We start from the raw sequence: 25,633 nt of genomic DNA, 5'->3' as shown, positions 1-25,633 counted from the left end.
GGGGGGGGGGGGGGGGAAGAGCGGGGGGGGGGGTTGGTAGAAGATGGGGGAGGGAGAAAGAGGCAGGCGGGGGGGGGGGCCGGTAGAAGGGGGGCGCGGTAGAAGCGGGGAGGGGAGGGGGAAGAGGCCCGTATGTTGGCACAATCCAGTTATTGCATTGGCCATCACCTCTGTGTACTACGTGTCCTGGGTGTGTTTTTTTAGGGATATAACCCCATGCCCTGCCCCACACCCAGCATGTGCAGGGATCACCTCTTCCTCTGCCAGTAGCACCAGCCCCCACATCCGCCCTACTGCACTTTGGACCACGACTTCAGCTGCCCCTGGGAGGGAGTGAAGTTGACAGCTGGGGAGCTGAGGGGCCGCCTGTGTCCTCAACAACTTGGGCTCTGGCCCCTGCAGTAGTTTCCTCACCGACTATCAAGTGACATTCAAGTACCCCAGGGGACTAAGCCCACCTCATCTAAAGCTGGAGGCTGAGGCCTGTGGGCAGTAGGTCCATGGAACTTTCTCAGCCGGAAGGGTAAGCTCATAGATGTAGAAAACAAGAGCTTTCACAGCGGCTGCTCTGAGCCTCCAGAGTGAACTGCCTGAGGAAGGAGGGACTTTCCCAACCCTCACCATCTTCCACTCCCAGCTGCCAGGTGCACTTCTACAGGCTGCCATCTCTACTACAGCCAGGGCCCAGAGGATATTTAGAAAAAACCCAACCCAAAGTCCTCTGTTGCACACAGTTCTCCCCTGGTGATAAAAACTAGTGCAGAATAAAGTAACCTGCCTACCTCACACAGTAAGTCTCACTGAGATAGGACTTGAACCCAGGTCACTTGAAGTTCAGTCCACTACTCACTTCTTGTCTTGCTAGGGTCAGAACCCACTTTCTTCTGTTCCAAAAGCAGAGGCTACTGGCACTAAAGACAAAGGATCATTATCAGAGGGGCAGCCCTCTTAGTTTGGCTCTGTAAAAAGTGACAAAGTCCTGTGGCACCTTATAGACTAAAAGAGTATTGGAGCATAAGCTTTCGGGGTGAATACCCACTTCGTCTAAGTGGTCTAGTCGGTACATCTAGAAGTGGTACATATTCGCCTATTCATGTATAGTATCAAGTCAAGTCTCGTCCAGAAAGCAAACCAACAGAGGCAAATCCTAACACTAGGCTTTAAACCCCTACACACCTGAAGATAGATATGAAGCAGAAGGGATTTTCCACTTACATGATGTCCATTTTGGGGTCCCAAAACAGGCATAAGGCAGCCCTAGGACCCTGCCCTAAGGAAGAGCCTGGGGCGGGATAGGGCCTGTTCTACACCCCCTGAAAGAGAGAGTGCTGTTGGAGGACGCCTGGTCACAGGAGAGGGTTCTCATGACAGCCGTTCCCCAGCAGTGCATAGGGGCTATTGCAAGCAGGGTGCAAGTGGGATCAGCTGTGACAGTTCCCTTGACTGTCGGTGAGGTGTACATCCTCCCCTGGCAGCTCCAGGCTAGGGAAAGTACAGCCACCTTCCCCACCCTCACATGCTGATAGATGAATCACCCTCCCCCAATCTACAAATACTACAATTACACTGCATTGCAGGTTCTCATTCCTCTGGTTTTTAAAAAGGAGTGGCACAAAGAATGTTCTCTTCTCTCCTTCCCCTTTTTAAAAGAAAAACCTCAACTCCAACAGGCATTTTCCCACAGCTCTGCCTTCTGCTTGGGGATTGGTATAGGGACCATATCCTGCATTTAGCAGCAGCAGATGTTCCATTTGCTTTTCTTCAAACTAAATCCAGAGGTTTGGGAAATACCAATGCAGAATCTCTGTGCACCTGTAGAAAGCAGGATGGGGTTGGAGTTGTTCTGTAGAGATTCACCTTGAAGATAGACTTTTAGAAACCCTTTCAGTGTTCAATGTTCAGAACATTTTACCAGCTTGCACATTCAAACTACTTGGTTTACTGCAATTACCCTTTAGAAACTCTGAAGCTGTTCTTACTGTCTAGCAAGAATGCTTACCTCCTGCTGGGCTGACCCCCCACATCTGCAACTCTTTATTTTTAAACACAGAGCCTGCAGATGAGAACAGCTTTGACTTCCTCACTAGGTCCACCTTAGTGGGCGTGCAGAAGGAACACTGTATCTGTCAGTGAGAGGCAGGGTTTGTACGCCGATTGTCAGTGTGGTCATGTTGTTTCAAGAGGCACAGGACTCCCCCAGATTTAGAAGCATCAGAAGTGGCTCCATGAAGTTGAATCCCAATTAAAAAAAGCTTATATTTAAATATTCCTGTCTGCAACCCAAACTGTGCTACCATGCAAGAACCAGGGAGTCCCACTGACCTATATATTGGCATGATTGAAAAGTATTGGGGCAATAAGAACTCAGGGAGGTATATTTATTAGAACTTAATTTTAACAGTGATACAGAAACTGCTTTGTGATTCTAGAACCCAACTCCATCCCTTAAATTTAAGACAGGGCTTGTAGCTCCTAGTCCCACCTCCCTAATATTAGAGATCATCATGGAGGAATACAGAAGGATCAACTATACTGGTGGGGTTCTGGAGAAGAAAAATATATGGAGGCAATGAATGCTTTTTAAATGCACATAGTACCTGCCTATAATAGACAAGCCCCTCCCTAAATGATCTCTGCTAAATTTACCCCTGTGATATTGCCAATTGTAAAAATGATCTTGTCCACTCAGTTCCAAAAGTCCAGCTTCTAGAACTCATTAGATTGTGAATAAAGAGCTCTTATGTAATTTAGTGTCTCCACATTGTCCGTAGACTGGCAACAAAGCCAGAAGTTCTTTAGGAACAACTACAGGTTAGACAAGAGATGAAATACTGCCGAGGGAAGTGTGTGTGTGTGTGGGGGGGGGGTATTTTTCCTCTGGTTATCCAAACTTGCTGTTACTTATCCAGGGAGATTGCGCTCGCACTGGTCTACATACAGCTCCCTGGCATTCAGGATCTTAACCCAATTCAGTTAGGTTATCTTCTGCTTTCTGTGAGCACAAATCCAAACATTTCACCATCATCAACAGGATAACCCAGAGCCCTCAGAAAGCTTTGGGCATTTTTGTAGAGAACTAGCACCCCATGTATCCTAATGTGTCTAGGTGGCTGTGGAGTTTATGGCCGAGGAGCATAGTGCAGGAAGCAGGCCAGCTCTAGCTAGAACTAAAGACAAAGCTCCGTAGGTTTCAATGCTAGCTTCCCCTTTCTGTAGCCATTTATTCCTCACTGCTTCTGTCTCCTTTCAGTAAGGATTCTTTATTCAAATAATCCCAGCCTTGAGTGGAATGCAGACTGGTGAAAGGAGTACTCCAGCAGGGCACCCCATCACGTTTTAATTGCACACCGGAGGAGAGGGGTGAAGTATGTCATTCAGTGTGCAGGCAGGGGGTGCGGAGAAATGAATGCACTAGCAATTTATGAGAAGCCTAGTGTTCCATCAGGAGGCCAGTTTTCCATCTTGCTTCCCTGAATCATACAGCTAGCTTGTAATCCATGTAGAGCATATACTAGGAGCCATGACATGTCTCAAACCACAGCACTGAGTGATAGAGGTTGCAATGCTCTGAACAGGCCCCACTATTACCCACTCTATGTTAAATGATGGATTTACAGATTAACAGCAAAGAACGCTATTCCTGGGGCAGCACATGTACAGGTGTGCTTCCTGGTGTCTAGTTGCTATTTCTCTTCTCCACACAGTTTGGCCTGGTTGACAACCTTTCCCCCCAGAGTCTGCAGTATGGCAGGTGTGGGTCAGATTGTGGTGTTGGCAGAGCTGCAGATGGAATGACTTGCAATGTCAGGAAGAGATTGCTTATAAACATGAATTCGAACAATCAAAAATAAAAGTGTTTTTAAGGCTACTTGGCATGTTAGTTTAAAGACTTCCTCATCTCTCCCTGCCAAAAATACTCAAACTCATGACTGAGGTTACATCAGAAGGTGGTAACAGCTGAAGAGTTGGGAGCAGTTTGGAACTCTCCTTGGTAGCAGAGCGTTCCCCCATTGCAATATCAAATTCTGATTTAAGAACAGCTGGACAGAGGGACTCAAGATTTCAAAAAAATGCAGTACCTTGTTCACTGCACTTTCCTCTAATAAATCTGACATATGTTCTCTGAGCTGAGGCCTGCAGCTTTCCCCAGCTCACTGGGTAAACGGTTACCTGGCCTAGTGAGGTTCCTCTCACGTTTTCAATAAGCCTTTGCTACCAACAGCTGCAGAGTTCTCCCCGTGCAGCACTAAAATGCCACGACCAACTTCAGGGAGTTAACGTGAAGTAGATTGCTTCATCCTACTGCACGAGCTGCAAAACAGAGTTTATGTACGTAGGCGTTTTCCTCCAAGCTGGCTGCATTTCCTCTCCACAGCCTAATTTAGAAGCTGTATTCATACTGCTAAGATGAGCACACATCTTCAATACATTACAGAGAAGCAATTTTAACACTAGCTGCTATTTCCCATTACTGGCAAGAATGTAGAAAGTTAGTCCTAAGCCTAAAAACAGTACAAGGACCACTTGAGGTATAGCACACTAGTGAGTCTCTTGCCTAGCACATGCTCTGCAGGGGAGCTACAGCACGTCTAGCGGATAGTGGTAAATAGTATTGAACCACTCCCTTTGCTGGCAAGCCCACGTTCAAAGCTGAAGGTAACTTAACAGATAGAGGCCATTGCAGCAGAAAATGCAGTCGATCCGGCTTATTTGTCATTTCAATGTCTGTCGATTAAACTATGCAAAGATTCCAGTCTAGACTAAATACACTCAAACCCCAAAGAAAGAGAAAAGGAGCTTTGGATACCTGGAATAATAATAATAATTACTTTTTTTTACTGGCAACACCAAGATCTGCAAAAAACTCTGAACACAAGACAAGAAAAACTCCAAGGCTAACATTCCTCCTTTAAGCTTTGCAATACATACATAAAATACAAACTTCAAACAGCTGCAAAAATAGTGTCTTTGGAAGAAAATAGAGTTTCTACATCAGATACAAGAAAATAGGCTTCTTCAATACAACCCAGAGCCTTAGCAACAGAACACAAATCAAATACTTTCATTTTCAAGAGGCATTACAATCCAAATTCCCCATGTTATAGTTTCACCTTATAAGGCTTTGTGCTGGGATAAGCATCGCTGGGTCTAGCAAGATCTCAGACTCCAGCCCAGTTAGGATGATCTTATGTCTGTGCATAAAGGTTTTCTGCAATGAGACAAAATGGTTCTGATCCCCAACTCCACCCCTGCACATGCAAACAATACCAGAACCAGTCAGGTTGTCTACAGCATTCAGTTGGAAAGCAGCATGTAACATCTCTACTAGCAGCAACCTTCCACAATTCCGTGGAAGCCTTTTGTATGCTGCTCGGACTTCGATTTCCATCTTCTTCCCCTGAAAAAAGGCGGTGGGGGTCTGAGAGGCCCTCCGCTATCTACCAAGCCATGCAGACAGCTCCACAGCAGCACCTCTCTCCTTATTCATCCTCTGGCATGGAAGAAGCTTCCCAGAGTACAGGTCTTCTGCAAACAGAGGTCCCTGAAGGTGCACTGGCAGGTATCTGATCTGCATTCTCTATCTTTGATCAGCAAGGCATTCCAAGAGGCTCCTGAAAGCTCTAGGTGGCTATTTCAAAGGGTTCGGATATCCAGTAGTGGAACTGTCTACAGTTCACTTCCAAACCCCTCACGTCTTTCTCGTCTGTATTTTGGGTGTTCTAAGTGGCTCAAGCTGCCTTTGATAGAGTGCAGATTCATTGTCAAATTCTGCCCAATACATTCAGATCGCTGGAATCAGCTAAGCCAGGTTCTACCAGCTCCCCAGGAGGCAGCCAAGCTACTGGCCTCCCTCCCCTCTGGGTGCAGGAAATCCATGTGACAACTGTGGGGATGAGAAGTGCTAGGAAACTCCCATGTCCCCTGAATACCTGCAGCAAGGAATTTCATTTACAGAGCCAGGTAGCTTGAATTACAATGCTGCCCACCAGCAGCAGTGTCCCAGCTGCTCTTTGACAGCAAAACAATCATACAGGAAAAAAAATGACATTTCAACACAGGAGAGGAAAGTGCTTTAAGTACTGGGGGGCTCGAAGAAAGGAACCACTCCAGCAGCAAAGAGTCCTGTGGCACATTGTACTTAACAGTTTTCACCATCATTCTGGAGGAAACTTGCTGTGGTTTTCAATCCCAGGGCTGCCCATCTAACCCTCAAGTCCCAACTTCAAGGCACCACAGGCTGTTTAAGATGCACCGAAGAACCACAGATGCTTTGCTGTGCCGGGTCTCCCAACGGCCTCAGACCACAAGAGAGCTATGAAAGAGGACACTCTCTTCTGTCTGGGTGCGCTTCCAGTGTTCAAAGTTCAGTGGAGGCGATTTAGAGACCTCACGAAAGCCATCTGCTGCGGAGTCTTTCCGCGACCCAAGGAATGGGCCTGGGGCAGTGGACTGGCAGGAGGTGAAGGTGCCTGGTGGCACGGGGCTGGGGGTAGTAGGGAAACTTCTGAACAGGAAGCCCATGTTTGGAAAGAGAGGCTTTACCAGACTGACCGGACAAAAGGCAGAGCCAGTTGGGTTGAAGTGGACTTTGTTCTTATCAGGACAGGAGGGCAGAAAATTCTGATCAGGGCTGGGGGATCTGAAGGAGGGAGAGAAACAAAAGGAAATGGGTTAGGAATGGAGCCCTCAGAGCGCATACAGCTGTTCAAGCAATTGCCACTTTAATAGTATATGCTTGTTGTGGGGAGGGCAGAGACTCCTACTGTCTTAACCCTTCACAAGCTGGCCACTTTCCAGGCAGGGAACAGTCTCTTTAGTTCTTTCAGAAACACAAAGGAAGCACTCGGCCAGCAACGAGTGAGGGCTCCGAGCAGCTGGGCAGACCAAGACTCTAGGGATAGGTCTACACTATAAATGTACATCGGTAACTGCACCACACGGGGTGTGAAAAATCCACACTCCTGACCAATGCAGTTATACTGACCTAACCCCTGGTGTACACAGCGCTACATCAAAGGGGTCTGCCATTGATAGTTAATCCACCTCCACGAGAGGCGGTAGCTATGACAGGAGAAGCTCTTGGTGCAGTAGCATCTTCACTGAAGCATTACAGTGGTGCAGCGTTTTAAGTGTAGACCTGCCTGAGAGGGAATGAGATCCAAGTCACCCTTGACAATGGTAGGAAACCTCATTGGCCTCTTCTTGCTTGCCCTCCCAACAGTTCTCAGCTCAATGGTTGAGCCGAGAACTGGAGACCAGTAGAAGGGAAACAGGCTGACCAGGAGCAAACATCCAGGGAACTGTGGGTGGTTATGGGAGCAAACAAGCAGGCTGAGCAGGAAGGGTGGCTAATAGCACAGGTAAGGTCAACAGCTCCATCCTGCTGGGGGTTGGGGAAAGCAGAGTTGGTTTATTTGAGGGCCAAGCGGGCATGTTGGTTAGGTACGCAAAGTGCTTGTGTGTGTGTGGTGGGAAGGCAGTCGCCACTAGTCGTCTTCACCCAACAAGAGGGCAGCACATCTAATGTCTGTATACTTCAAGAGTTTTTCCTTGGAGTTGGGGCAAGGAGGGGGGAGCGACAGTTACGCAGTACAATGTAGGCAAGGGAAACTGCATAAGCCTTGGCACACTCATTTAAACTCTCCCTCAAGACATCGTCCCTTCTCATACTTACAAAGCCTCTTCAAAGGCCCGGACTTTTTCACACCCCTCAGGAGGTTCCCGTTTAAACATGTAGCTGTGGTTAGGTCGAGGAGATGAGGCAAAGGCCAGGACTGGAGAGGGGCTACCATCCTCTAGCAGGGAAGGAAGACTTTTTTGAGAAGATTCTAGAAGAATTCAACAGAGTCCTTTTAAATCAACACCGGATAAGCTCCCTGAGATCACAGTAGTGTCCTAAAAAGTCCTGGCACCAGAACTGCATTCAGTTACCAACTTGTATCCTCCGTTAGCCTGGTGCTGAGAATTCCCAAGTGATTGAGGGAAAAAACCCTGCACATAAGAGTCCTTGCAACTCTAATTGGTTCCAGCACCTACTCAAAGACACCCCACCCCACTCTCCCCATCTCCTATTTAACTTCTGGGCTCCCACAAGTCCAATTCAAAAGACACTGGAGGTGGAGAGAGCTGGGTTGCTACACTAAAGGGTTAATGCGTTCACATTCCCATATCTCCCTATGCTGGGAGAAGGCCGTTGCTGAGCCTAGCTCCTGCCGTTTACCTTTCTCCTTGGGGTCAGGCAGTGGCTCGTCCAGGGCAGAAGAAAGCTCCTCTGTAGCTGCTCTTGCAGGGGTGTGTGGAGAAGATCGGAGAGGCACAGAAGGGGATGGGGAAAGAGAAAGGCTGCTGCAACTGCTACTGCTGGGTTCCAAAGTCAGCAGCAGAAGATCCTCAGAGCCTCTCTGGGGAGGGGCTGGTGCCCTGTGGCCGTCTGGAACATCCAGAATCTAGAGGGAGGAAAGCTTAATGAACAAACCCCCAACCTCAGCCCCCTTTCACACAGGCAGGCAGAACTTACAAGTAGCATTTAGATCTTCATGGACTGAAGCAATCCTACTGCTCCAGACCATGCACTTTGGGATTTATACAGGCAAGGGCAGATCATATACCCACCCAGAACACATGGAGGTGCTGAATTAGACAGTCATTTCTCTACCAGCCTTCAGACAAATTCCATCTCCCTGCCAGTTTAATGCCACACCCCCTTAGGCAAGGATTCAATATTTAAGCTGCAGCAATGTCCAGACACTTTAGTCAGGCTGAGGGCCTTGCTGGACACAGACAGAGCCTGGCCCAATACAAAGACAACCCTTGCTCTGAAGAGTTTATGTAATCTTAGACAAGCAACATACAAATGGGGAGGGACAGGCAACTATGCAGAACTGGTATAGGCACAATCCTTTAGATTAAAAGCTTTCTGTGTAGGGACTTCTACATATGCACAAGGAGGCCCTGATTCGGACTGAGACCTTGGGACACTACCATCATTTAATATGCTTTTTAAAATGAGGGTGCATATTCTCAGTGTAGTTAACTGGCTGATTTCTTAAGTGTCACAGCGGCAGTGGGTTTGAAGAGGGATGTGGAGCAGAGGGGCAGCTTTATGGCTCAGCTCTGGGATGGAGTTCCATACCCAAAGGGCCCAAGTAAGAAGGTGGAGAGCTGACAAATGAGCAGATAATCTTAACATCCATTGGCAAAGCAATTGTAAGAGTTTCAGAACTTCCTTGGTTGCTTCCTATAGTTTTAATGACAAACACAAACCCATGAACAAGTGGTTAGGGCAGTGGTTTGGGACTCAAAAGCCTTGGTTCAGTTCCCTGCTCTGCCACAGACTCTGTGTGACCATGTGAAAGTCACTTAGAGTTGGATTTTAAGGTATTTAGGCACCTAACACCAACTGAAACCAATCGGAGTTAGGTGCCTAAATCTTTAAAAATCTATAATTACAAAATGATGGATTTCATGATCCCCAGGAAAGGACAGGAGTGTGAGCAGCAGAATAAACAATGGGCTTGTTAAAAAAACCAAAAAAACCAAAAAAAGGGGCAGACAAACTGAGGAAAACTTTTCGGTAAAGTCCCATGGGAAGAAAATGAAGGGAGAAAGGAATTCAGTAGAGTTAGCATTTTCACAAGGAGACAGTATTAGAGGCACAACTGCAAACTATCCTGATGCAAAGGAAAGACAGGGGGAATATCAAGAGGCAATATGGCTCTGTCAGGAGCTGTTTACCTGAAAATCAAGCAGGAATCCTACATAAAGTGGAAACATGGAGAAACTGCTGAGGAGTACGAAAGAATAGCACAAGTATGTATGGGCAAAATCAGAAAAAGCTAAGCACAAAATGAGTTACACCTACCAAAGGACACGAAAGGCAACAAGAAGGGGTTCTTTAAATACACGAGGAGCAAGAGAAAGACGAAGGGAAGCGTAAGTCCCCTACTTAGCAGAGAAAGAGCTATTAACTGATGGTATTAAGAAGGCAGAGATGTTTAAGGCCTGTTTTGCTTCATTCTTCACTAAAAAGGTGGCCAGATACTCAACACTAAAAACAAGGGGGAAAGAACAAGTCAAGATAGAGAATGAACGAACATGTTAAAGAATGTTTAGATAATGTATTCATGTCAACGAATTCTGACGAAATTCATCCTAGGGTACATAAGGAACTGGCTGAAGCAATCTCAGAACCGTTAGCAATTATCTTTGAGAACTCATGGAAGAAACAGGTGAGGTCGCAGATGGCAGGAGAAGGGCAAAGACAGCACCTATCTTTAAAAAGGGGACCACAGAGGACTCAGAATTAGAGCCGTGTGCCTAACTTCGATACCCGAAGAGACACTGAAACAAATGATTAAACAATCAGTTTGTGAGCACCTAGAGGATAATAAGGTTATCAAGAATAGCCAGCATGCACAAATCATGCCAAACCAACCTAATTCCCGTCTTTGACAGGGTTACTGGCCCAGTGGATAGGGGAGAAGCTGTAGACATGATGCATCTTAATTTTAGTTGATACAGTCCCAAGTGACTCTCTCATAAGCGAACTAAGGAAAGGTGCTCTAGATGAGCTTACTAAAAGATGCTGCACAACTGAACGACCATACTCAAGAGTAGTAGTTAATGGTTTGCAGTCAAACTGGAAGGGCATATCTAATGAGGTCCCACAGGGGTCAGTCATGCATCTGGTACTAAATATTTTTATTAATGACTTGGATAATAAAGTGAAGAGTATGCTTACAAAAGCTGCAGGTGACAAACTTGGAAGAGTTGCAAACACTTTGGAGGACAGGCTTAGAATTCAGAATCACCTTGACAAATTGGAGAACTGGTCTGAATTTAACAAGATGAAATTCAACAAAGGTAAGTGCAAAATACCTCACTTAGGAAGGAACAATCAAATGCACAGCTACAAAATAGGGACTTGCGGGCTAGGTGGTAGTAATGCTGAAAAACCTGTGGGGGCATGTGTGGTTACAGTGAATCAAACTGAATACGAGCCAATATGACAGTTGCAAAAAAGGCTAATATTCTAGGGTGTATTAACAGGAGTGTCATATATAAGAGGTAATTGTTCTGCTCAGCACTGGTGAGGCCTCAGCTGGAGTACCGTGTCCAATTCCAGGCACCTTGGAGCGAGTCCAGAGGAGAGCAACAAAAAAAAATGATAAAAGGTTTAGAAAACCTGATCTATTAGGAAAAGTTAAAAACCTGGGCTTGTTTAGTATTGAGAAAAGATGATGGGGGACCTGATAAATCTTCAAAAATGTTAACGGCTGTTATAAAGAAGACTGATCCATTGTTCTGTATGTCCACTGAATACAGAACAAGTAGTAAATGGGCTTAATCTCCAGCAAGGGAGACTTGGGTGAGATATTAGGAAAAACTTTCTAACTATATGGGTAATTAAGCTCTGGAATAGGCTTCCAAAGCGGCTGTGGAATCTCCATTGTTGGAGGCTTGGACAAACCCCTGTCAGGGATGGTCTAGGTTTACTCGGTGCTGCCTTAGTGCGGGGGACTGCACTTTATGACTTCGAGGTCCCTTCCAGCCTGATACTTATGATTCTACCCCAAAGGGACAACTCACCCTGAGAAGCTCCTCATCTCCTTGTTCCTTCACAAACACCTCCTCCAGCTCCTGGTTCAGTCCTTCCAGGCTCCTATGTAAGCAGGGGCTGAGCCTCAAAACAGGAGACGCAGGAGGGAGTCCAGGAGGTGAGTCCTGTGACAACACAGAGTCAGACAGGCGTAGGGGTCCACTGCAGCCACACAAACTCATACAGATCTCCCAGCACAGCTGTGTCTATCCCACAGCTCTGAATTTTCAGCCAGGATGTTCTAGGAAGCCAGCTGATTGGGGAAAGCCTTGATAGGAGAGTGTGTATATTAAACCCACTGACTGTAGTCCAAAGCCTTCAGGGATATGTGGGTAAGGTTTTTTTTTTTTTTTAAATAAAACCACCACACTGGATATTAGAATTTAAACAAAACTGAGAACCACTTGGAAACTGGATTTGTAATCCGGCAGCAGAACTGGACTGTGCTCCCCAGGCTCATTAGGGTACACTGCAAAACAGATTGGGAAGGAGGGGAAACACGAAACGTACCCTGACTGATCCAAGGACAGCGTGATCCCCCTGGAGTGGGGAGCTCCGGTCCTTCTCTTTGCCACTTAGCTTCGTTCGCTGGAGCTGCTGCTTCAGTTTAGCAATCTGGCAAACAAATTCAGCATATATCGAACTAGACAAGAAAACAGGGCTCACCACCAAAATTCACCATCCCCTCCCCAATGTTCCCCCCTACAAGACTGAGGGACACATTCAGTCACACTAGAACAAACCTTGGACATCTCTCAGAGGATGGGGAGGAAGTTATTCCAAAGGTTTAATAGTGAACTCCCCCATTTTAGAAGGGTGTAGACAGCTTTCCCTTTCCAGGGGTCCAAGAATATTAGTCTTCCATTTACAGCATCAGCTTTGAACCAGGACTCAATGGAGCTCACCCCAAGGGTTGGTGTTATGGGCATGGCCTCTCTGCAAGTGATGCACTAAGCTATGGTCAAACTCCTTACAATGGAAGCTAGCTAGGGGAGGGACTTGCAGTTTATCAAATAAAGGGTGGGTGAGGTGGGAAGAGCATGCTGACCTGCCGTGTAAGATTTATGGACACAATAAGAATATTTGCTTAGGCCATGCAGCCCTCAAACTAAGGGCTAATGAGTGCACATGGGAGTTTAATATCTCAGCTTCAGTTATACCCGCTTTCCCCACTTTATGGGCAAGGTATGGTCCATAATGATAAGATTTTTATTGGTTGCTAAGTTGCAGAAGGGGATCTGTTTACCTCTCTGCGGTGATCCGTGCTACTCCAAGATGCGGAACGCTTATGAGTACTGGCAGTGGCCTTCCCGACTTCCACTTCGTGCCAGGACGTTGGAGTCTGAAGGGAAGAGAGATTATTTAGGACTGCACCCACCAACTTTACTGTCTTCTAGGCAGGGGATAAGGCCTCCTAGGAAGAAAAGTGAACAAGTACTGTGCATCCACACTTATATTCCAGTCTTTCCTTCAGCTCTGGATTAACCGTTTTGGGGTTCAGTACTATGCACAGTAAAACAGATCAGAAAATAGTTGAATGTTAATACTCTGAGATCAAGCAATGTTTGTTAGAACTCGTGGTTCTTTGAATCTACCTCTTCCTGCACTGGGATAGGCAAGGAGAGAACCACTCAAGCCACTGGCTCTCTTTTTGACAGGTGCTCAGATATCAGTCATGAATAATACTGCTATGCATAGCCAGAGGAAAAAAACAGGCATGTACAAACGACATCTCCTGCCTCCCACATGTACCCAGTCAGATCTGGGGACGGGAGTGATGTACATATTTTCCTTTTCACTCATGTTAGCCTAGCAGAGTCAGCACAGCTCAGAGCAAATTGTTACGTTCTGACTGCTAGGCCAGATTCTTCTTCCCCATTACACCTGTCCAGCCTTGAGTGGAAGTTCATACGTGTAACCAAAAGCAGAAGTTGGCTACCGGAGTCTTGTATTGGGTCTAATGCATGAGTGATGCCAGAATCTGGCTTGACTCAAATCCCGTTTGAGTCTGCCAGCCTGACAGTAAACTGAGCAAATTTGAACTTGTCGGGGAAAACAACCTCAGCACTATTTTACAGAACTGTTTTTCAAGAGACAGCTATATTTCAATCATCACAAGAAACGGTTTGCCAATCTCCAGCTAGGTGAATTTCCTTGCACTGGACAGTGAACTTAAGGTCCCAATATCTCATCCATGAAATCAGAAACGAGTCCCAAGGTACCTCACTTTCAAATATGTCAGCGGTCATTTTCCCCACTACCACATTTAAACTCATTGCAAACCACTCATCCCAAGTCATTCCCCTCCCTGCCATTTCTGTGGGAGGGACTGATGTTAATTTCCTCCTCAGCCCTCACTGGACAAGCTGCCAGAAGGTGCAAAGGCCTGAGAACAGTTTCTCTCCAAGCAACTCAACTGACCTCCCTGGAGAGGTCATTGCAAAAACAGCAGCTGTTTAAAACAGGCCTGTTGAGTCACTAAGGCTGCAAAATCCTCTCTACAGAAAGTTGCTTAAAAGGTTACAGTCCAAGCCAGAGGGACAAGACAAGCTATCCAGAAAGGTACACGGTTTCCTCTGACAGATTAAGCTTTATAACTGAATACAGCTGAATAGTGCTCCAACTTTCACTGAATAGCAGTGGCTGAGCTGGACTCCTTAGGACCCATACCATTGGCAGTTTAGCATGCTGCTTTTCCACCAACAAGCTTGTGATTTTATCCTCTTTGGGATTGCAGCAGCACCACTGTTGCCTGATGTGGCATGCAGATAGGAAGGGTAGTCACTAGACCAAAAACTTAAGTGAAGTCCTCTTATGCTGGCAGATTGGATCCAGTTGCCCACTTCAAATAAGCAAAGAATTCTGTTCCTTGCAACACCTGAAATTTGTTGCTACTTAGTGGTTTCCATGAAACAAACTAGTGTCTTCAAGATCAAAGACTGAATGGGAATGGGGCTGACCCTACCTCACATTCGCCAACATGGTCAGAGCAGCAGGGACATTGATGGGGATGCCTGAACTGCAGTTTCCAGGGCTGCTACTGCTCTGGGGTTAAAGTAATTCAGCCTTTTAAAACGCTGTATGTACTTATGAACCAATGCTAAGAAGGATATTCAAGCCAATTTATTCCAAGTTGTTTGTAAAATGCTATTGGACCCTCAGAGTAGGTGTGGGGGTGTTATACTCCAAAGCAGCATTTGGTCCCTCACCACCTTAGTGGGGTCCAGATATCTACATTGGGCTCTGCACTCCAAGGGCTAGAGAACCTTAACACCAGAGCACTTAGCACTGCTTAAAGGCTCACATCAGAAGAACAGAGCCTAAAAAGGAAGAAAGAACCCTGCAGGAGTGGGAACGCTTGAAGACTGAGCATGCATGTGCCTCCTACCTCTCTAGGGCCAAGTCTGTCAGCAGAGAAGGAAATTACAGAACCTGTTGTACTAACTGTGGCAAAAACCACTTCCCCTCAGAGTGAAAAGGGACAAAATGCTTTGTGCAGCAAGAAAGATGAAACCACAAGCTCCAATCATGTATATTGCTGCCATCCTCGCCCCCACACTCAGCACCTGCATCTCACTTAACCACCTTAAGCAAGCAGATCTAGAGAGTTTTGCAAAACAGCTGATTAGGAGCTATTTAAAGAAAGGTGTAAACACGCACTGACCACCAGAAGTTCCAGGGAGTCAGCTTCATTGTGCCTGAAGACACTGAAAAATTCAGTCTGGTAAATTGCAGACCAGCACCACAGATTATCCTGCATCTCAGTAAAAGTTAGAATGGGATGACAGGTGGAAGAACATGATATGGATAAGGCACCGGACTGGCAGCTATGAAGCTTGGGCTCTATTCTAAGCTCTGCCACAAGTTTAGTGTGTGACCTAGGCAAGTCACAACCTATGTGTCTCAGTTTCCAGGGATGGCATGGTATTTACCAGAGGTGTTTTTTTAGCAGATAAAATAGTGTTTTCTACCACTCTAGGAAAAACTAGTTAGTCCCTGTTTAAGGCATTTTCTATTTTAAAAACGGATTTGTTACTGCACACCGCATTATACTTAGTTTTAGTTATATATTCAAATTGTGGCTACGTAGGGCAGTAGATTACTTTAGAGCCGTACAAAAGAAAAGAAAGTAAATTGCAGTGGGCATATCACTAATGTATGTAATTATAATACTGAACACTGGAATGTCTATACATTTTGGTTCAATATTTTCTCAAGGAAGTTCCACCTGCTCGTGACTCATTTCAGTTTTCAATATTGTATAAACAAAAGTTGAAAACATTCGATTATATGAAAACAATCATGCAGAGTTGTAGGCTTGAAGTATTAAGCAATCAGGTGCACAGAAGTGCAGCCTAGCAGTCCAGGTCCAGTCGGCCATGCCACATTCTGTAGCAGACAACCAACTCTGATGCACTGGACACACTGAGCCGATTCCTTTTGAAGTTTTGAATGGATGTATCCCAAATTTGAAAAGATTCATTCTATGCTTGCTGATCTTGCTGGATACTGATTCAATTATTTTTCCCAGTTTAAATCAGATGTAAGCCAGGATTTTACCAGCGCCCTGGTCTAATTTAGTTTTTTCCCCCCAGGAAATTGCTAACCCTGTCAGTTTCCCCATCAACAAAACAGTGGTGATAATTACTTGTTTCACAGGTGTGCTGGGAGGTGTTGTTTGCAAAGAGCTTTCAGACAATCAAATGGAAGGTACTGTTACCTCATTGGCATAACTTGCTTAAGAGACCACACCAGTTAAATCCACATGGGAAGTAGGGGTCAAATGAACATATCAGCATTTAACATACTGTGGAGAAGAGGGCCCGGAAAGCAGGTCAAATGCCTAAAAAAATTAACCTTTTAGTTGCAGATCCTAAAACACGAGGGTTAAATTTCCTTTCTGGGGCGATATTCTTTAAGAGACCTTCTCCCTCATCTCCTACCCCCAAAGGTACAAGGCGAAAGAATTCCTCCCCTTTCTGTTCAGAACGCCCTCCAACCCCTGAACTGCTTGTTGCAGTAGACACAATAACAGGCGAGAATACATTTAAACAGGACAATCGAACTTGGAAACCAATTGAGAATTTCCTGCAAACAGCCCAGTAAGTAATAAATTGCTGGTGAATGAACATTCCCATTAACAGACAGCTTTAATGTGCTAAATAAATGGCTAGTTAAGTGAACGGATGCTCTTATCCTTCTAAATTCTTCCACCTCTCCACGTGCAGAACCAGTATCCGTTGCCATACAGTAATATTTACGGGTTGCTAAGAGTTCTTCAAAGTCTGGAGCCTTTCCACTATACCGCAGAGTGCTGTGTGGCTTGCACTGAGCAAGTCCTCAGAGCCCATGAGTATTATATAAGGATTTGGCCCAGAGCTGCAAGCCACCAAAAAAAAACAAACAAACAAAAACCAACCCCATCACCGAGCCAGTATTGAAGCAAAGCGCCAGAGGCCATCTGCCTCCAAACAAGGACAAGAGAATTCTAACTCCACACCAAACCAGAGTGAAGTGAGGCTAAGTAGTAAGAGGGGACAGTCTTCCTAGAAAGTTGCAGCGGAACAGACAAAATCTTGATGCCTTCTTTAACAATCAGTTTATGCAGCCCCAGTTCAGCATTCTGTAACCCTGCCGCTACCTCAGACCTTGCAAAGGTACCTTCCATACCTGGGTAGCTTTGTCATTCATGCACGAAGCAAAAGCTCCGTCAGCATCCCGTGGCCACTGTCCTAGGAGGTACGATCCAAGGATGGTATCTAGCGAAGAGGTGCGCCTCACTCTGGGTGCTCTGGTCCGGCATGTCTTTTCAACAGCAGTAGCACATGGAACACTAGCTAGAAGGAAAAAAGCAGGAAAAAAAAAGTAAGTCTCTGCCCATAACTAACACTTAGTGCTTTAGAGGTCTTCCATTTGATACAGTGCAACCAAGTGAAAACCCATTTCAGGGATGATTATGAGAGCAACCAGAATGCACAGATAGGGATAGAGAAATTAGTTCAGTTACTGGAAGCAACAAGAGAAGTCCTATTATTCCTAATTAATCCACTGCACTTATGCCATTATAGTAGCGAAAGCTTGTACGCTCTCACTTGCCATCTCCCAGCCTGAATCTAGACCACAACAAAAGTCCTGTTACTCATCAACTGTCAGAAGTCACCGTGGTCATCGGCTAGCTGGGTCAGGGAAGGGAAATCTGCCTAAATGCCCCCACTAGAGAGATCTATGTTAATGTTTATCAAAGTAAGATTCTTTTCCTAGTGCAGGAACTTTTATTTCAGTGCTGAAGTAGCTGCTTGAAACTGTTGATTAGAAATTCCAATCAAACTTAAGAATTCAAGGTAGTCACAGCTCAGTGGCGTACTGAAATACTTGACACATACAATATTTGTGCATTAATGCTGTACTGTGCAAACATCTATTAAGCCTGCATAGCAGTGTTGCCTAGTGGCCAAAGTACACTACTGAGTCGGAAAACCTGGGTTCTAATCTAACATAATGACACTGCATGCAAGCTGGAGCCTGTGTGCCTTGGTTTCCCTATCTGTAAAAAAAGGAGATATTTACTTGAGGCACTTTAGGATCCTCCAATGAACGGTGCTATGTAAGCGCTAAGGGAGGTTAGTAAATACATATCCCTATTTTATAGAGCAAATATGAAGCACAGGGTAAAAGTGACTTGGTCAGTGTCACAGCCAGAACTAAAATTCAGAAGAGTCCTGGCTCTCGGTTTCATGCTCAGTCCACTGGACAACTATATTGCCTATTTGGAGAGCAATATTTTCACAACTGCAGCTTTATGACGAACAGAAAAGCTTCTGTAAACACCACCAGTGTAAGTTCCCATGTCAGTAACTGTGTGCACAGACCTGCTTCCATTTCATGCCAACAGCTAAGAGTACAGAATGCCAAACTTCTCTCTTGGCAGGCACATTGAAAGAGGGGAGATGTTACATACTACCTCACCCCCCAGCATATTACATTCCTAGCCAGCTCTAAAGTAGGTGTGCACTCCATGTGTGGCCTGACAATACACAGTGTAGTCCCTTTCTCCCTGGAACTGCAGTGCAGTGACAACAGCAGGGTTTTTTTTTTATTATTACTGATTAAGTCAAATGAGCATTTTCTATTCTATAAAGGCACATACAAGCTCAAGTCAACACTAGGGGGTTGTTTGCATTTAGTTTGATTAAACATGTAAATTAATATGCAAATTAAAATCAGCACATTGGCCTCTTGGCAAAGAGTCAATGAGGTCTTGGACAGCCCTGGTTCAGGTGTTTTATATATGAACCCCCCCATTTTCAGAGCACAGTGGGTGACAAATAATTTAGCACTTTGGTTTTAAAATGTAAATTAAGCCTGTATTCTAGTATTAATATTTCTATTAATTTCTAATAATAGTTCTAGTACTAATAGTCTAGTAACCAAATGATTCAATATACAAAGGCTTTCAGTCCTTGCCACATGGCATCCTACGTGCTCAGAAATGGCTGCCATCTGTTTACTAACCTTTGTGCTTCTGGTGAGATTCCCTCTCAACTTAAGTATCAGAGGGGTAGCCGTGTTAGTCTGAATCTGTAAAAAGCAACAGAGGGTCCTGTGGCACCTTTGAGACTAACAGAAGTATTGGGAGCATAAGCTTTCGTGGGTAAGAACCTCACTTCTTGCATCTGAAAAAGAGAGATTCTTACCCACGAAAGCTTATGCTCCCAGTACTTCTGTTAGTCTCAAAGGTGCCACAGGACCCTCTATTCCTCTCAACTTAATCTGTCATCTAAAAGTGACTTAAGTAATGGAAATTGAGTTCCAGGTGAGGAGGAATGGAAACAAAAAGCAACTTGCCATAGAGGCCTGTGGTAGGGCTGGAAAAGATTATTTAATATTTGTACTGCAATAGGACCGAGAAGCTCTCAAATAGGACTGTGGACAGCCCTGTAGAAATATGAAGAGATGGTCCCTGCCTCAAACAACTCTCAGCCTGAGAAAAACCACCCCCCTAATTCTAGTTTAAAAACCTGCTGAAGTGTTAGCAGTTCCTTTCAGTGAGTCACTGCCCCACAGGCTGCATCACTTGCATCTCAATTATATATGGCATCAGCTGTCTCCTCCACTCATGCGGGTCCTCAAGAATCGGTTTCTGACAGAAGAGGAGTTAAACATGCTCCCATAATTGGACAACCTCCTGCCGCCATCTCCAACACCCCAGAGTACACTATATCCCAGTACAGGTGCTGACTTTCCAATGTGCCAGCAAGTGCTCAACCCCCCACCCCCACTCTGCCCCAGGCCCTGCCCCCAATCTACCCCACCTCTTCCCGCTCCCTCCCCTGAGCACACCGCATCCTCGTTCTTCCCCCTAGAGCCTCCTGTACACTGCGAAACAGCGGATCATGGCAGGTGGGAAACGTGGGGAGGGAGGGGCAGAGCTGATATGGGAGGCTTTCCCACATGGGTGCTCCAGTCCCAGAACACCCATGGAGTCAGCGCCTATGGATCTCAGAAACTTCCTTTACACCACCAGTGAAGGTCCTCTGTATTGCTATAGCCATCACCTGCTGATACCGGAGGACTGATGCCTTTCCATTTGCAAACACAATTGGATTGTGGGGATGGTCTGGCAAATATCAGCTCCTCTCCATTCTAAAATGACTTCTACAGCATACATGAGAAGTGAGTGTGGGCATGAACACAGTCTCTTAAGACAGCTATGCCTGTTGCACAGATTAAAGTCCTGAGGAGGGAATGCCTACTTGCAATATGTGAGTGGCCATACCGCGATTCCTTCTCTCAGATGGAGCATCCTGCCACTACAGGAGATCAATTCTGCAAGTGGACAGCGGTGTTCCCTTAAAGGCAGTAGCAATCTAAGATGGGGGAAAGGTGTGGGTGTGGAGGAAGTCAGATGGCAGGGCTTGTGTTGGATGAGGGGTACCTTCCCCCCCCAGTCAAAGTGAATAGGCCTAAAAAAAGCCCTGGAGACAGTAAAACAACGTTTCCAGCGTGACAAAGAGGGTGCATGAGAGAAGTCGAGACAGGGTGGAGTGTCCTGTTTACAGCAGTTCTATTATCATCCTACTGCACTAAGTCCAAACAGCCCTGCCACCTGGCTGTAGGCTCTGGATTTGGTCCAAAGCTAACTACACAGCTGACAAGAGTCAAGTTTGAGGGCTTTCGATTTTCATGCGACAGCAAAGCCACTCAAGATAACAGAACCGTCGCTATATCTCAGAGACCCACTTGGTTGTCTCTCACTGCTGCACTGACAACTTTTGCATAGTCCTTTTTACTCACTCAGGTCAAGTGTGACCTGATCATTAAGGTGGGTGCCTTTTCAGTTCATTTTTTATACTAGAACTCTGGACTCTATCCCTATCACATTAGCATTGGCCTCTCAGCAAATATGCTTTCTAGGGAGTTGTAGGAAGAAAAAGTAAATGCCCATCTCATCTTTCTCATCTGCAGAAGGACATATCAGATCCCTGGACAAACTTATTAAAAATCATTAAAGGGACATCAACACATTTCTAGCTGGAAATTTTGTACCCAATATAGTTAAAGGCAACACCTAAGATACAAACAGAAGTTAGCAAAAATATTTCCAGTAGTTTTGCATTTGTATATAGTTTATTTCACAAAACCCCTTATAGTTTCTCCCTTGCTGGGCTAATCCTTATCAAAAGGGAAGCAGAAAAATGTTTCAAAAAGTTCAAGGACATGCAGTTTAATCAGACACTGAAGTCTTTTGAAACATTTCAACTCTTAAGATTAACTGTGTCCCTTTAAGGGTCTAAAACTGACAGCTTAGATAAAAGTCAAAGTTAAGGCTGAATTGATGCTAAACTTATCTCATTGTGCCTGGCTGTTACAGGTATCAGTGGAGAAATTTTACTTGTGTGCTGTGATATGTGGGCACATCAAGGAGTTTGTTACAATTCTGAGCTCATTAGCTCAAGCAAAGAACCTAAACATTTAATGCAAGATGTCTACTTTAGAGGTTCTCATGAAAATGAGAACCCAGTAGAGATACAGCCAAGGCCACTCCCATTCATGTGAGGATTACTAGGGTCAATAACGGATGTATACAGTGCCTTCCAGCCACGTATCCCAAAGCATGCAACAAGCTTTACAAGCTACATATGAACAGTTCACATCACTTGGGCAGAAAGTTTTCAAAGCATACCGTAAATACTTTATATCTAGCTGAAACGACAGGAGGAATTTTAGGCAGATAAAATTCCAGAGGGGTGCTTGCGTTCCATCATAGTTCTCGCAAACTACAACAGGTACTTTGAGTTCAAGTCATCTAAAAGACCTCCTACAGCACAGTGAAACCTAACATCAAGGTAGGCCATTGGCTGAGTGTCTAAAAAGTGTGCCCCCCTCCTGAATTAGCAGTAACAGTTTCTCCATCATCTAGATCAGGGGGTTCTCAAACTGGGGGTTGGGACCCCTCAGGGGGTTGCGAGATTACTACATGGGGGGTCATGAGCTATCAGCCTCCACCCCAAACCCTGCTTTGCCTCCTGCATTTATAATGATGTTAAATATCTTAAAAAGTGTTTTTAATTTATAGGGGGTGTCACACTCAGAGGCTTGCTATGTGAAGGGGGTCACCAGTACAAAAGTTTGAGGACCACTGATCTAGATGTTCTTTGGTGATCTCCTACCTAAGGGGTCATGTCAACACTGGAAAGCAGTACTGCTTTAACTAGACCAGCATACACCTTTTCAACTAGATGGGAAGGGGAATAAGTAACACTGGTATAAGCCACATTTTTAATCAGTGTAACTGTGTCCACACCAGGGGTTGTACCAAACACTATATTGGTTAAAAAAAATCAGACCCCTAATCTACATAGTTACACCACTACAGAAACTGTATGAACTAGGCCTTATTAACAGCTCAGCTATTAATCTGACAGGTTCCAAATTCAAGATGTTATGGGTACAGTCAATAAATCTGCAGGGATTTCTCTCAAGGAAAAGAGTCTACATGGAGTTTTGTTTTCTGTTGTACCTACTTATATTTTAGTATAAGACACATGGAGGGTTATAGTCTAATGGACCACATTTTAGAGAAAACTCAGGAGTTCACAAACCACATTAAGGGAGACACTTTATCTGACATCACTTTAATTGAAGGCATCAGGCCTCCAAATACCAACAGATATTTGCTACCTTAGTCTTACAGAATGTCAAGATGTGCCATAAAAGCACTATCTAGATGTTTCCAGTGCAATGATCAGCAGTGAAAGCATTAATATTGACAAAGGTGATCAGTGTTGCATCATGGAGTTATTTCAATATCTTGGCAGACTCAGGACAATAGTACATCATAGTTAAATTGATAGAGGTCTGTGTCACCAACAAGGCTAGAACATTTAATAGCAGTGATCAGAGTCTATAGATTTATTCTCAATTTTCATTTTAAACTTGGCATTTATATTTTGCAGACTGGGCAGGTGCAAGAAAGATTTGTTACTACATTTCAAGTTACACTGCAGCGCTGGCAAATTGCAGCATCCATCAGTCCTACTATCATCTATCATCAGAACAAAGACTAAACCAAACTTTTATTATTTCCCAGATGTGGCTCTTGTCCTTCATATTCTGGAAGTGATAGCCAAATCTATAAGAAGCTACACTCTCCCTTAATGCCTCTCAATAAGAATATTCCATAGGCTGCTAAACCGCAATATATCATTAGGTGCTCCCTCCTCTTCAAACTTGATGACATCAAAAGATTTGAGAGCAATTTAGTATTATGCAATATATAGGTCTTTATCTAGGAGTTCTGCAAAGCGGTAACTTCACTTGTCAGTTATGAAGAAGTTTAATATCTTTGATCAATACTCCTGTGCTTAGCACACAGCGAACTCTACAGAGAGGCCTAAGATTTTAGTCTGAAGAAATTAACAGGAATTTAGGGCATAGTCAGGAGCCAATAGTCAAGACTGGGATCAAGGTGAGATGTGAAAGTTGGTAGGGTTCAGGATTAAAGCTCACATGGATGTCACAGAAAAGATAGAGCTGTCTCTATGGAAGATGACAAGAGACGGGCCTTCTGAAGTGGAAGGGACAAAGGGCAGAGCTAACGCCTGTACCAGAAACGAAAGGAGCATTTGTAAGTGCCCCCAGAAGAGAGCATGCTGAAGATGCTGGCTTCTTGTTCAAGTCACTGAAGGGCAGAGCTATTTAGGTACTAATAAGCCCCTAATCGCAATAGTATTGGAGGAACTCCCAAGTACTGGAAAATAGAAATATACACTGAACTGGGTATGAAGAAAGGGATCCATGATGCAAGATAAGGAGCAGATTAGCTACTGAGGCATCTCCTTGTTCCAAGAGCTGAAAACAGTAAGGTAGTGCTGATTCCACTTTATCCAGAACATAAGTGTAGAAAAGGAAGACTATATTCACAAATATGGAGGAGGGGTAAAGTCAAGTGAGACATCCATTGATAACTTATGTTAACCATACAACATACATGAGTAGGTAGAGAAGAGAATAATTTGAACTGGAAGAAAGTTCAGCCAAGGGGTTTGTTCATGGTAGTGAAAGTTTAAAAACCACCAGGTTACAGGAGGATTTAGGAAGAGGACAAAAATGCCCACCCCCAACCCAACAATTAGCATTAACATTTCTCTGTCGCACAATTAGCTGAAAACTTCCACAACTCTTGGCATACATTCTATTTTAAGATGACATCTCCTTGCAAAGTAAATGTTCTACATCTCTGCCTCTGTTCTATTCCTCCACCTTTAGGATTATAATCCTTTCACTTGTAAAAGATTTACAACCAACAGGGTAAATTCACACACACACCAGTTACACATTTCATAGCCCTTGGTTCCATTTCAATAAACATATACAAACTGCACAGCCTTGGGAGCACTGAAATCCACTGCATCTTCCGGTGATTAGGCAGAAGCTGAGGTTAAACCACAGTACCCCTCCGATTCTTGCATAAGATCTGTGCACACAGTTCCAAGACATCCAGACTCCAAACTCCAACAGTTTCAAGACCGCCAACTCCAAAATGCAACCCTCTGAAAAACATGCAAGAGCCTTTCCAGTCATCCAGCTTATAGGCTGAATCAGGTGGTTAGGCTACCATTTTGCATTGAAAGAGGCAGTCCCTTGATGACCTTATGGAAAAGGATTTTCATTCACTCATAGCCAAGGATAAGGAGCAGTGTATGACAAGAGGAGTTACCAGATTAGAGAGCTAGACTGACATTAGTTATGACCCAAATCAACTTCTCCTGTAGGCACTGCTAAACTGGGCTGGAGTTTTAAGATCTGGCCTGCAAGCAAAACTAAAGAAATTGCAGTCTTTGTAACCATTTCCTTAGTTACAGGCTGTATTTGAATGCAGCTGGAGAAAGCTGTCCAAGGAAAAAAGCCATCTGCAGATGTAATTTAAGGAAATTATTCAATAAGGAATACTAGAAGTTCAGGCTTTTCTGTGGCACTCAATCAAATCCAAAGACAATGCATGCCTTAAGGAGCAGCTCCACTGAACACAAACACAAGTTACTTAGGGTCCAAGGCTGCAGCTAAACACCCAGTTACTGGAGGAAATGAGCTGAACTTTTCACCTTTTATCTTAATTCTCTAAAGCTTATTTTATAATTAGAAAAAAAAAAACCAATCTGGAGTATTTCAACATCCTCCAACTTGAAATCTTTGGCTCCAATGGACATTCTCAGGCCTGGTCTGGTGTGAATGCACTCTTCAACAGGGGCTTCAAGCAAGAAGATCACTTATCCTAGTGCATATATGCAGCACTTCTGAACTGGCAAAGAAGAACAGGAGGGTTACTGACCCTATATGGACCATGTATCAGAGGGGTAGCCGTGTTAGTCTGAATCTGTAAAAGGTAACAGAGGGTCCTGTGGCACCTTTAAGACTAACAGAAGTCTAGGGAGCATAAGCTTTCGTGGGTAAGAACCTCACTTCTTCAGATGCAAGACATGCAAGTATAGGGAGCATAAGCTTTCGTGGGTAAGAACCTCACTTCTTCAGATG

At 44.7% G+C, this 25,633-nt stretch overlaps 1 protein-coding gene across 1 annotated transcript in view; it reads right to left on the bottom strand.

Annotated features, from left to right (window-relative positions):
* Nucleotides 1-4,811: 4,811 nt before the first annotated feature.
* The window catches only part of FAM117A (family with sequence similarity 117 member A), a 31,041-nt gene continuing 10,219 nt past the window's right edge, over nucleotides 4,812-25,633 (bottom strand). The window contains exons 2-8 of the mRNA XM_034755952.1: nucleotides 17,270-17,436; nucleotides 12,846-12,941; nucleotides 12,110-12,214; nucleotides 11,590-11,724; nucleotides 8,222-8,447; nucleotides 7,676-7,829; nucleotides 4,812-6,640 (exon numbers count right to left, since the gene is read on the bottom strand). Coding sequence (XP_034611843.1) covers nucleotides 6,298-6,640; nucleotides 7,676-7,829; nucleotides 8,222-8,447; nucleotides 11,590-11,724; nucleotides 12,110-12,214; nucleotides 12,846-12,941; nucleotides 17,270-17,436 — 1,226 coding nt within the window. The 3' untranslated portion in view covers nucleotides 4,812-6,297. The remainder of the gene's footprint in view (nucleotides 6,641-7,675; nucleotides 7,830-8,221; nucleotides 8,448-11,589; nucleotides 11,725-12,109; nucleotides 12,215-12,845; nucleotides 12,942-17,269; nucleotides 17,437-25,633) is intronic.

This window comes from Trachemys scripta, chromosome 23 (genome assembly GCF_013100865.1).
Source record: "Trachemys scripta elegans isolate TJP31775 chromosome 23, CAS_Tse_1.0, whole genome shotgun sequence".
Classification (NCBI taxonomy): Eukaryota; Metazoa; Chordata; order Testudines; family Emydidae; genus Trachemys; species Trachemys scripta.
Note: the sequence above shows the minus strand (reverse complement) of the source record. Positions and strands in the feature narration are given on the sequence as shown.